We start from the raw sequence: 13,432 nt of genomic DNA, 5'->3' as shown, positions 1-13,432 counted from the left end.
ACCCCATGTTCATTTCTGCAGGAACTGAACATTCTGGTTTTGTGTCTCAAAAGTTTTTGTGCAGTTGTGTTATGACTGTCACTATTTTTTGCCAATCTGTGCTCATTACTACATGATAACTCTGATATGCTTGTGAAAAATGGTATGAATTAATCCCCTAGAGCCTTAACTCTCCCATACTTTTCAACACTTTTTCATCATGCAGCTTTTGATAAAAATAAGGGAAAATTTATCATCCTATAGCAATGTAAGTGTGAGTTCTGTTCTTGAAAGTCAGGAAGCTTTGGGAGAAAATTGTGTTTATTGTGCAGATTGTGCTTCTTGTGCTAAATATACCTTTCTGCCATCCCAGGAACAGTTTGTCCAATGAGTAACTCAGTTTGACAGAATGCAGGCTTTGTTCAGCCCCTTGCAGACCTTTTCAGTGGGAAAATGAAGGCTCTTCCCCCTTCAAATTAGTGGGGCCAGGAGGTTAGGCAGGATGTTGTTTGGACAGGATCCTGGAATAAAGCCCTCAGTTGCTGGGAGCAGTCAGAGCTGCAGAGCTCACAGCAGCACCTCACACACACCCCAGCTGACAGCACAGTGCTCACTGCACTTGGCTGAGGTTCCACCCAGTGCTGCTGCAGAAGGAAAGTCACCTCTCTGAATTAGCAGAGCTCACATTGGTGACATGGAGCTTCTGCTTTTTGTCTCTTTAATTCCTTTAAGGAGCTCCTCTTATGGAGCACAGTTATTCTCTACCCTGACTCCTTATTTTGCAATCCTTCCTCCAAGTTTTACCAGAAAGCAATTTTACCTGATCAGTTTCACCTGATCCCTGACCCTTAATTTGCAATCAGGAAGGAGGACTCGTGAGAGGCTAAGGATTGCAGTTTACAATTTTCTCTGTGCTCTCAGAAATCACAGGCAGAGTTGACTTTAGTTAGGAAAGCAAGCAGATCAATTTAGCCTGTAATGCTAGTCTATTTCAAACCGGAGATTTGTCAAACTTATATAGCAATGAATATCTGAATAGTTCTGAAGTGTAATGTCTGTAAAATCTACATTTTGTGGGCGCCTAGGATATGTTAGGCTGGCAATTAAGGTGGCTTTTTTGAGTAGGGTTTTAGTAGGTTTCACTGTGGATGTATCCAATGGTATTGACTAACACTTTGTAGCAGAGAGGAAGGTTGTATCTCAGAAAGGATTCTGTTTATAATTATGAAAAGCATGTTTTCTAACCATTAATAGGGCATATCTTGTTAATTATGATGATGTATAAGGTATTTCACCTGTGATACCATTTAGAAAATTAATGTTTGAGTCACAGAAAGGTCATTGCCATTCTGGAAGGAATCCATTCATCTCTAAATAGGCCATCCAAATATAGACTAAGAAATACTCTATATATAATTACCTGGAAATAGATGGAATAAATAAGATTGATGATAGGTATTAATAAAGCCACATGTTAGTTTCCTGCTAGGCAAAAGTAGATTGGAAGAAGCAATAATATGCATGTAAAAATGCAAGAAATAGGTTAAAATCTTGAGTAGTTCTATGAGGTGCAGCTATTACTCATGAGGTAAGAACTCAGCCCTCAGAAGCGATGTGCATCAAGGACTTTATCCTGAGATTCAGGCAGGTATTTCTGAAGACAGCTCCTACAAAGAAGAGAATGAGGAGTTTTTTCTTTTTTTTTTTTTTTAAACAAACCGAAGTCTTGTTTGACTTCATAATACCTCTATATTTGCCACACAAATGCTTACAAGTAGATAGAATGTGTGTGCTGTCTTTGAAGATAAACATGTTCATGGGTATTTCCAGGTGTGAACCCTCTTTTGACACAGGCCTGGAGTCTCCAGGAGCTGGGGAGGATCCTGGGGGGGACAAGTCTCAAGTGATGCCAGCAGCTGCTCATTCTCCAGCTCAGTTCTGCAACTTGGTCTCCTGCAGCATGGGAGATGTGGGACAGAAAACCAACATCCAGCAGATTTTCAGTAGCACATGGGCAAGCCAGAGACTGGGAACTGGAGCATCCTAAGAGGATTGAGGAGTGTCTGGGAGTGGCAGTAGCTCCTGACTCCTGCTCAGCTCCAAGCCCAGATAGGACTGAGATGTCCTACACCTGACAGACAGATGAGAGGCAGCCCTTATTCGTGGGAGGCAGCTTTTGTAACTGCACATCCAGCCCTTCATTTGGGACATACTCAGCCATACAGAGAGGTAAATCAGCTTGGAAAGGCTGCTGCCTCCTGCACTGAGCTGTTCTATCCCTGGCAACATTGCTCCTGGTCTTCCTGGACTGTCAGAAAACATTGTCCCAGCTGGCCACAAGTTCACAGTTTACAATTGTAGTGACTTAAATCTGGACTTAACCATAGCAATGCCTTTAAAAACACCTTCAAAGAGCCCTCCCTGAAGCCCAGTGGTCACTGTTATTTTGCTGTTTGCTTTCATAAGAGCTGTCTGCCTCCTGGCTCCTCAGTGTCACTTGGCTGGGGAAATCAGACACTCTCTTTCCACACAGGTACCAGGAGAAAATGTTTCCTTGGCACTGATGGCTGCTTGCAGTACAGATTAAACCAAAATTTATTTATGATAAGGGAAGTTCGGGATTACCTGCTTTCCACCTCCTGGTTGCTTCTCCCTCACAGCAACCCCTTTAACTTTAACATTCAGAATTGCAATGAGCTTTCACATCTGCTGAGCCTTGGTACTCTCAGAGGAGCTCTGTGGTATTAGAATATTTTGATGAATTAGGGCTTTGCTTTTACTTTGCCTCTACAAACCTCTGTTCTTGGAGGGAAACATCACCAACACACTCAGGTTCTGCACTACTTTTGGCAGAAACATGAACACCCACTCAAGACTCACACACACACACACATACACACCAAACCACCTTGGAGCAGGTGATGTTTAATCAGCGTCCCTGGGTGGGGTCACTCATACAAGTCATGTTCTAAGGTTTTTATCTCCTTCTTCCTGACTAGAAAATTCAGAATAGTGGGACCTGCCTAGACAATAACTTTCTGAAACTATCTCTGCCACAAAACTTCATAGTCTATACAAAGTAAGTAAAAAAACAAGCTGTAAAGGTGAGGAAAGTAAAATTAAAAAAAACTAAACTAATGTATTTGCAAGAAGTATGTTTGCCTCAGTCACCCTCTCTGTTTCTCCTGGATCCCATGTCCCACTGTAGGGAGCTGGAGTATTTCCATCACTGAGACAATGCACTTTCCCTTGAAAGCTGCTGGGTTTAATCTCACCATCAGATGCTGGGATTCATTTCTGCAGTCCCTGTTGTACATTTCTTAATATCAGACAAGAGTGAAATATCTTCAGGACTGTGAGACTGAAGTTAACTATTTTTTCAAAGGAAAAAGGTGCTGGAAATATATAGTGGTCTTCATCAGCTAAAAGACTCTCTGGAACCAAACCCAGGCTCATGAGCCTGCTGTGATGTTGACCACATGAGCCAGGAAGAGGCTTTTGCAGCTCTAAAATAGAGTGAGCTTGGTTCAGTCTAATCTCAGGCATAAGTCAGAGCTGTGTTCAAGGAAGACAAGAGGAAGCTCTTCTACTTTTTCCTCTGATTTCTGATCCCTTGAAGACCATTCCAGGTGTGTGCTAAAGCTCCTTCCTGTGACAGCTCTCCTGTAACAGAAGGACAGGTCAGCTCTTGACTTCTGAAGCAAAGGCTTCAGCGTCTTCACAGGTGTTGCAAGCTGAAGTAAAAGCCTGCATGTGGCAGCTCTGAATTATGGGTCACCATACCTTTCCTGATCTCTCTACTGGGGCCTTTTGAATTTCTACCTTGAAATCATCTTCAGCACCATTGAAGTGCAGATGTTGGTAACAGCACTATGAGCTGAAAAGGTTTATTTCATAGTTTGATGTGGTCCTGCCATCTTTAGCTGTTTTTTTGCCTCCCTGCATGATGATCACTCATCTGGGTAAGTACTTTCCATGTTTTGTCTGGTTTGCCATGGCCAGTCCTTGGTTAGGAGCTTGATCCTATTTTCTTACCATTTTCCACATACTTCATTGCATCATTAAAAAGAAATAAATCTTTTTTTCAGGTAGGTGGATATTCATAGCAGACCTAAGTCACAATCTCACCCCCCAGCTAGAAGGCTTTCTGTTGACACACAAATACAAATTACAGTAAATTATCTGATCTTTTTGAGCCTACTGTATCCTTTCCCCATTTGCTCTTTCTTCCCCACTTCTTTCCGACCTTAGACCCATTTTTTCCCTTCTTCACCTTTACTCAAAGTCCCCCCTCTGTCTCCACAGTTGCAATGCTTCACAGCCTTCCTTCATTTTATCCTTGCTGCTGAATGAAGATGTGATACAGATGAGATGTAAAAATGAGGAGCTCTTTCAAATTAAGCTTTGCTGCAAACATCTTAGCTGTAAAAAGTCCATTACATCCTCAAGAGAAACAAAGGTACTTAATCTGGAATGTCACTGATCTCTGGACATCAGCCTGCTGCTGAATGCCTTCCAAACTCTGCCATTCCACAACTTGATTGGACCTCCCACAAGTTCCCCTTCAGGCCTGGCTGTGAACTGTGCAGTCCTGTGTACTGGAACAACCCCAAGTGGCAGAGCTTTTACCCAGGATCATCCACGACTGCTTCCCCATTAATTCCCTCTGTCTGGAAGCACCCTGATGTCTCCTTAATAGGACTTAGCATTATTTATGGCAATTTACAGGTGTGCTGCTAAAGGATGGAACTGTAAATCACCTCAGATGTTGTTCCATGATGAAGTGCCTCTACATTATTTAACAAATTGTCCCAACATGGCTGAACAACACACAATGAAAAAACTTGCCACAGAAATGTAATATTGAAATGAACACAAAAATATTGTGTATTAAGTTAAGATTTGTAATTGCAACTTTTATTCTTCTGGCAGTTTTGTACTCCTGGAGGATTTTCAACTTCAGAAAAGTGGGGTGCTTATAACCAGGGGGTGTCAGCAGGGCAATACAATGACTTATGTATGTGACAGTGTCGTGCAGCTGGCTTTGCAGAGGTGTTTGGCAGAAAAAACACCAGGCTGCACATGTGCATCTTAGTTACAGCTCACTGCCTAAGGTGTAAGGTAGCAAGCAATGTTGTTTTACAGTATCTGAGTGATTCTGCCTCAGTAGAAAGAAGACTGAGGAATGATGAAATGCCAGCCAAAAGTGCCTACAGGTACCTCAAAATAAAGAACTACACGTGTTCTGAGATGTTGGTTTATCGTATTTGCCCGTAATCTGAGCACAGTGCTTTCTCAGATCAAGGCAAGGCAGGCAATTTTGAAGTGAGAGGAAAGGTGGAACAACATCTTCTTCCTAGAAAGCCTGGACTGAAAATTAACCACATTCCGTGTTATATTTCTCCTGTGATTGCAGGTGGTTTTCCTCCTTCGGATATAAGGTACCATTATGTGAGAAAAGCTTCTTATTTTTCTCTATTCAATCAGTTCAAAGATTGTCATGCCTAAAATATGCACATGGGTGAGATCTCACTGAGATCTGACACAAAACCCAAGGAAGCAGCCCAGCCACCTGGTGATTGATTTCCTCTGGGCAAGAAGGAAAGAAGACTTGGCTCACGAACACCCATAAGGCAAAGAAAGGAAGTGATCTGGAGGGGTGAAGGGAGAGTTGGTGTCAGCACTGCCCAGGGATTCAGTTTGGAGGTGTATGAGTCAAACAGTCTTTTCCAAAGTTGAGAAATTAACAGCCCCAGCAATTCCTCAGTTGCTTTTCAAGGAGTATTTTTTTTTATTTAACATTTTTTGTTTTCCCAGTTAAATTTTTAACATGTCAGGGGTCTCTTAATGTGAAGCCCAACACCTTCTGAAACTGTTGTTGAGGATGTTTAAAATGTTCATACAGAAACGAGTTGTTCTGCTTCCATGTGGGTAACAGGGCTGTTTGTGCTCACAGGTGTCCATGGACAGGAGGACCTACAGAATAAATGCCAGCCTCAGCCATGAGAGCTGCATTCAGGCTGCTGCTGCACTGGGAGGGTAAGGATTGCTGGAACAGAAGCTGTCTGGGAGGCAGGAAAGAGTGAAGGAGGTGCCCCAAGTTCAGAAATGTCCACATGAGCAGCATCTCTTCCTCAGGTGGCTCAGTCATAGATGGGACCTGGCTTCCTGGTTCCCCCTTCCCTTCCTGGGGCAACCACACTCCACATGGCTGTCCCTGTCTGTTTGTGCCTCTGTTTGCCCCTCCCCAGCCTCAAACCAGTTTTTAAAGTGGTTTAAGCCCGCTTCAGGCCAATGGAACAGATGGGGAAGTGGTTTAGGTGTGGATGTATTCCCACAGGTTTGTGGTGCACAGGTGCACACAGAGTGGACAACAGAAATGACAGATCCCATGTGTGTCCTACACAAGGGAAAAGGCAGAAAATCACATGTGCTGAAATCTCCAGGCAAGAGGATTTATTAATGCTCCATCCTCTGATGTCAGCCAGAGTTTGTGTCTTATTTGACACCAGACAACCCAACAAAAAGGCCCAAATTCAGGGAAGTCAGCTTTCACCTCCCCTCCACAGTACACCTGAGGCTGAGCTTTAAAAATACTGCTGTGCTTCTTATGGAAATGGGCATTTCATGGAATATCTCATACTGCCAGTGCTCTGGGAGTGAGAGATTGAAGGGAAGTACTGGTTCAGTGTTCTGGAGGTGTTGTCAGATGGGGCAGGGTTGGTCCTAAGAGCCCTCATAGGACTTGGGAAACCTCTTTCCATTTCCTCATCCATCCTGAGCTTCTCTGTATTCTTCTGCTGTAAGGTTGGATAGCAGCACATCCCTACTTCCTGGGAATGTTGTGGAGATCGGTATGCTGCTATCAGGGAGGAGTAAAACCACTGAGTTGCCACAACGACCCTGAAAGAATTGTAAAACTCTAGAAAAATGCATCCTTATAAAACTAAAACACAATCCATTGGAATGCAGCATTAAATACACTGTTACTTCCCCCCAGCCTGGTTTTTCCTTTTCCTGCATGAGCTCTTGCACACTTTGCTTCTGGTCCTACCATTGGAGCCTGTGACATGTATAAAACAAGACTCTTGGAGCACATGCTGGAGTTTGGACTGTGTGTTTTCCTTCAGAGAGCATCTCTGCCTCGGCACTAGAAACCTTGTCAGTGCCGTGTTTTACGGAAATAAATAAATAAAGGAACGAACGAAAATGTCATATACATAAATATGCCACAATAAGTTTAGTCTCTGGATCAAAGTGCTGAAAACGACACAGCTTTGAAACAGAAAGGTAGGAATCAAAATTACACATCCCCGTGCATCAGCCCGGGTGCCAGCTGTTTTACTGAGCCGTGCGTGCTGCGGCTGATTAAATGAAAACATTTTAACAGCTGTCTGAAAGGAGGAAAAGCCTCTCCCCACCTTGCCAGGGCTGCCTCCTACTCCATCCCCAGGAGCTGCCTGGGAGAGCAGCCCCATCCCATGCCTGACCTGTCCCTGGTCACAGCAAACGTGTGGGATGCAGGGCTGCTCTGGGATCATCCAAAGGACAGGCAGGAGGGTCCTTGAAGAGGTCAGGACTTCACTGAGTCCTGGTGCCATTGCCTAGCAAACCTGCATGAGGGCAAGAGCCCAGCAGCTGTCTGGCTCTAATCCAGACTATTCCACGAGCTGGAAGTGCTGCTGCCTGGGGCTGGGAGACAAAGCAGCTCAGCTTGGTGGGGGAAGCAGCTCTGGTCCTCATATCCAGGCCAAACACAGCCTGACCTCCCCAGCAGGGGTGAAAAGGGCTTTACAGAAGAGAAAGCTTTAGGTGACTGCTGGGTGTTCTCTGGTGGCTGCATTCCTGCCAGTCTGCAGAACCAGCTGGGAGCTGTGCTCCAGCCTGGGGCCAAGCAGCTCTGTGTGACAGCTGGCTCTTTCCTCTATTCCCCTGCCTCCCCAAAACAGCGTGGGCAGCCCTGAGCAGCCTGCTTGGGGCAGAGCCTGTGCCCAGCCCGTGCCAGGCACTGCTTGGGTGGGTGTTCATCAGCTCCAGCCAGCACGGAGCTCTCTGTGGTGCCCTGCCCTGCTACATTCCCTGGGGCAGGCACAGCCAGGAGGGGCTGAGCTGTGCTGCCACCCCAGCCTCCAGCGGGGCTGAACTGAGAGGCCTCCAAGGTTCCCATACCCTCAGCTTCACCGAGAGGGTGGTGAGACATTTCTTGTAGTAGAAATTTGGGAGGGTTAGTGTCAAGCTCCAGATGTGTCCATTCACAGTCATTCTTACAGATGCTGCATTTTAAGGCTCTATTTTTAAAGAATCTGTATTTCTAAAAGGAAGAGCAATGAGGAAACAAGTTTTGCAATTCAGGATGTAAAAACTATTTCAAGAGGTGACACCTTTTGCTTTTCTTGCCTAACATCTGCTGTGTCTGTATGTTTGTGTGTACCTGTGGGGTGGAGGCTTTTATTATGCCGAGGTTTGCACAAGCCCTGCTTATCACACCCTTCTTTGGCCGAGGGACCTCCCTGCTGCTGCTGCTGCCCAGCAGGCATTGCCACACGTGTCACCGCCGGAAGCTGCCTCACAAGGGTGTCAAGGGTGAGAACAGGACATGGTTCATTTGCTGCTGCACGTCCACAAGTTCTGCCCACAAAATATGGGACCTGAACTGCTTTTTACTTTTGTAAAAGCTGCAACAACGGCCGCTACAAAATGTTGGCGTGGTCATACCATGAGACTCTTCATAGGTTTCCCTCCCCATCTGGCATGGGCAAGTCTATGTTTGACATCCTGGTTTGGAATGGCTTTGTTCAATGCAGACAAAGCTATCTCCCTGTAACTGTACTCCCTAAAAAATGTGCATTCTCAAAGTTTATCCTGCCTACTTCCATGGTTTTCCCTCCAAAATAATGTCGTGCCACAGGCAAGAGAAAAGTTATGAGTGAGTGAAAAGATGGCTAAGAAAAGGCTTCCCGTCACGCTGTGAGCCTTCCTCAAATCCAGCAGGCCACCCCGGTGTGCCCACACACCCTGAGGGGACTCTGTCCCCAGGTGCCACACGCAGATGGACACAACAGAGTGAGCTCAGGGCCCTGTGCCACTGTGCTGAAGCTCCTGTGTGCTCCTGGTGACAATCACCAAGGACACATCTGCAAGGACCACTCATCACATCACCATCAGGCCGCCTGGTGGCTCTTTGTGCCTCATCTCTTGCCCACCCACGGTGGTGTTTTCCCTCACTGCCTTGAGGGTATTTTTCTCTTCCTCTGCCCAGAGAGCTTCGGGGACCAATATAGAAGTGGTGGCTCTAGGACAGGTCATCTCCAGGCTCTAGGACCAGGACACCCCAATGCAGAAGCATGCAACGTGCAGGAGATGTGCCCAGCTGGTCAGGAACAGCGGTCTGACGTGTGAGGGCCAGGGCTGGATGTACCTCACACTGCTCTATGAGGAGGCACCCCTGGGCTCCCCGCCCACATGTGGCTGTTTACACATGTGGCTGTTTACACATCACACTTTAGGAAAAATACCTGGGGTGTCCATGTGTCCCTGGGACCATGGGGGCGAAGGCGACCCCCCCCCCCTTTGACAGAAGCCAGTGTGTAAGGCCACTCGGAGCCCAGCGCGGGGGCTGCAGCGGGTTCGAAAGACTGCTGATAGCTGCAGCCTTCCCCCCACCGCAGCCCCTCTGCCCTGCAGGCCTGGGGGTTTCCGGGGGCCAGGGGCGCTCTCTGATGGGCGGGGGGTCCCTCCCGAATCGCCGGTGCCCTCCGGCCGCGGGGACAGCGCGCCCCCCGCACGGAGCCTCGGGGCGGGCACCGCGGGGCTCCTTCCCTCATGCCCGGGGGCAGCGGCCGCGTCGCACGCCTGTCACCGCCGCCTCCTCCCCGTTATTTACATCCGTCTTTAGCACTCTAATTACCCGCTTTATTGCTTTTGCCCGGGGGAAGCCCGGGGACGGCGGCGCAGGGGAGGACCCTCCTCTTCAGCCCCCGCGCTGCCCGGGGGAGGGGGACACGGAGCTCAGCCGGGCTTGCCTCCACAAGCACCTGGCTCCGGCAGGATTTGGGGCGGCGAGGGGCCGAGCCGGAGCCCCCCAGGGGAGCCGGAGGGCGCTGCCCCACAGCTCGCCCTCGAGGGGCGGCTTCAGCGTGTTGCACAAACGCGACCTCCTCCAGCGGAGGGGGAAGAAAATAAAAAAGGCGACAGGATAGATGGATTTTCAGATAAGCAGCGGAGGTAATTTATTGGCCTTCATGCTCTTCCGATGGAGTGGGGGAGAAGCGGCGGAGTCACGTCAGCACATCATTAACCGGGTTTACTCCGCCTCGGCCCACAGAGGCTCCCCTGGCCCCGCCACGGAGCAGGCCCGGCCCGGGCCCGCCGCCGCCGTGAGGGGCGACCGTGAGGGGCCACAGTGCCCAGGGTGACCGTGAGGGGCCACCGAGCCCGCGGTGCTTGGCCAACAGAGGCTCCCCCGGCCCTGCCACGTAGCGGGCCCAGGCCGGGCCCGGCGCCGCCATGAGGGGCGACCGTGAGGGGCGCCGTGCCCGGGGTGCTGCTCCACCGGCCCCGGGGGCAGCCCCAGCTTCTCCCCGCTCATCCAGGTTGTCCGCGGCGCACTCGCTCCTCCAAACTCATCTAAATTACATCAATAACAGAGCGCACTCTTTAATGAGCTCTCAACTTTAAAGACTTGAAGGATATTAACAAGCCGCTTGACAAATGGTGCTTAGAAGCACATTAAAGACGCTGCTAATGGAGCGCATAATGACGGCTAATTTTCGATCAGATATAAATTAGAGCCCCAACAGTTATTTGCCTTAAGGACTTTATGTAAATGATCCTGTTCTGTATAAACGGGGAGGCGAGCCCAGCCCAGCCCCGCCGCCGAGCCGCGCCGAGGCGAGCTGTGCCGCGGCCCAACGGGGCGCGCAGCCCCGGCCCCTCGGCCGCGCAAACTCCGCGGGGCTCCGCGCACGGCTCCGCCTGCCCCGGGGCCGCCCGGGGGGGGGAAAGAGGAGGAGGAGGCCGAAGGCTCGTCCCAGTGGGGCTGGTGGCGGGTTCTGAGGGCGGCTGTGCCGCTGCGGGAGTCAGCGCCCAGCGCCCGCGGGGGTCCCGAGCAGCCCGGCCGGGCAGCGCTGCGCCCCGCGGAGAGCGGGCAGGGCGGGGACGCATCTGCGGAGCGGGGTCCCGCACACACACACACGGTCCCGGGGTGTCCCAGCTGCCGCCCAGAGCGCTGCGAGCGCCTCTGCTTTCTCTCCGTTGTTTTCGTTCGAGGGTCGCGGCCAGTTTGGGGACAGGGTTGTTTTCTTTCTGTTTCTTGCTCTTAATTTTTTTTTCTTGTTTTTGTCAACAAGTGCCAGCTGAGGGCCCGGCCCCGGGCCAGGGAAGGCGTGACTGACCCCGGGCAGCGGCCGCGGCTCCTGCCCGCCCACCCGGCCCTGCCCGGCCCCCGGGATGCTCCCGCACGGAGGAGCCGTGTCAGCAGGTCAGGAATTTTCCCCGCCCCGGGAAGGGGGTCCCGGCTGTCTGGGGGAAACCGCGGGTTTTCCCGAGGGATTTTTTTGCCTGGTGGGCTGTGGTTCTTTTTCTATCCCCACCCGCCGCCCCGCTGGCTTGCGGGGTGTCCTCATCTTCCCTCCAAGCCCCTCCTTTACCTTTGCGGGGCGCGCTGAGCCGCAGCCGCGGGGCAGGCTCCCCTCCTCCGGGAAGGCTCGGGGGTCCCACCTGCCAAAATAACAACAAACCATAAAGGAGGGAGAGAGGGGAACGCTGACCCCCATCCTCCTCACCCCGCTCACCGCGCCGGGATCACAAAGCGGCCGGGCTGTCCCAGGAGCGGGCACTGCTGGGGTTTCCCCCGGGAGAGCATTTGGGGAGGGAAAACGAGGACTCGCCCCCATCCTGAGCGGGGCGGGAAGGGGCGCGGGAGTTGCGCGGGCGCGGAGGGCCCCGCTGGAGGCCGTACTCACCCGGGCGGCCCCAGGGCTGCGCCTCCTGCTCCGCGCTCGCCGCCCCAATCCATCGATTTGTTCCTGGAAAAACGCGGCGCATTCTTATAGCAGCTACGAGCAATTAATATTGCATTAACCCTATTAGGGAAAAAAAAAAAAGAAAGGAAAAGAAAGGGGAAAACCCGCACCCCGGCAAAGCCATTTATTATTAAAGCGAGGGTAATTGGAGACCCGAGACGCGGATGTGTGCGTGTCGTGGGGCAAGGCGGGCGAACACAGGCGTGACCGTGTGGCGGGAAGGAAGGGGAGCCGAGGGTGCCTAATATTTAATTTCAGGTCTGTGGTTTTCTAATTCGAGATTAAAAGCAGTCACGTCTTTGAAGCCAGACACTTGGTGTAAATGTACAGTTAAAATATTCTATTCCACAGTCCCCAGACAGAGCTCTGCTACTCCCAGGCTTCATTAAATTTTAATTATCATCCCAGACTGGAGCAAGGAAAGAGGGGGAAGACTGTCCACCTAATTGCAATTGATAAAGGCAAAGAAGCCGAGATATTTTTCCTCGCCGTGCACGCACAGCAGTTGTTTTTGTTGTTGTTGTTGTTGTTGTTGTTGTTGCTTTAATGCGGGCAAAGCCCGGCGAGAGCAGCGCGAGCATCTCCGCCTATGGATCTGCTGTTTACAAAAGCTGCACGTGAAGGAAAGCCGGGAAGTGATGCCGTAGATGGGTGTTGGAAGAGAGGGGGGGCTCCTGGAGGATCTGGCGAAAGATCAACGCAAGAGACGAGGACCCTCATTAGAGCTCGTCAGCTTATTGTCTCCCAAAACAAAGCACGCCGGTGCCTCAGCCCTGCTCGGCCCGGGCAGCGGAGGGGCTGCCCTGGCACCCGGCCCGGTTCTCCCGGTTCCCGGGCACCTCCGCACCCCCACACACCCTCGGGCTCCCGGCTCTTCCATGCCTTTTCGTTTGTTAATCATCTGCGAGTGCGGCACCGGCAGGTACCGGGAGAAGTCGGCTAATTGCCCCGGGTTTTTAATTTGGCAAACTAGAGAGCTATCTATCTCCAGGCAGTAAAAGGTAAAAAATAAAACCCACCGCGTTTGCTTTCTAAGCAGCTTCCTATTATCACATCGCCACTTAATTTTATTTCCATTCTCTCCAAGTTAAATAGAAAGCCGAGCTCACAGGGGAGCTGCCATGTGCCTACAGACTGGGGATGTCAAGCAGAGAGACTCACAGTGCAAAGTTAATTTCAATTCCCGAGGAGGATTTCACATTCTCGCTCGCTCTGACCCACAGTAATTAGCTGAGATAACTAATGATTACTTACTTATTCCTTGTAATTATCTGGATTTAATAATTCGCTGTGTAATTTATTAATTCGCCCGTAATAGCCTTTAAGTGAATGGCTCATTTAAGAGGGCGCAGCGGCGGTGCAGGGGCTGCTCTCGCCGCCTTCTCCTGCTCTGGGTCTGGGGGGGCTCTGCAGCTTTGGGGGGCCTGCCC

General features: G+C 50.3%; 1 protein-coding gene across 1 annotated transcript in view; it reads left to right on the top strand.

The window, feature by feature from the left end:
* Positions 1–9,378, top strand: part of TTC29 (tetratricopeptide repeat domain 29) — a 125,098-nt gene extending 115,720 nt beyond the window's left edge. The window contains exon 11 of the mRNA XM_058804312.1: positions 9,239–9,378. Within this exon, the coding sequence (XP_058660295.1) occupies positions 9,239–9,378 (140 nt within the window). The remainder of the gene's footprint in view (positions 1–9,238) is intronic.
* Positions 9,379–13,432: the final 4,054 nt, after the last annotated feature.

Source organism: Ammospiza caudacuta, chromosome 4 (assembly GCF_027887145.1).
Source record: "Ammospiza caudacuta isolate bAmmCau1 chromosome 4, bAmmCau1.pri, whole genome shotgun sequence".
Lineage (NCBI taxonomy): Eukaryota > Metazoa > Chordata > Aves > Passeriformes > Passerellidae > Ammospiza > Ammospiza caudacuta.
This window is presented reverse-complemented; position numbering and strand designations above follow the sequence as displayed.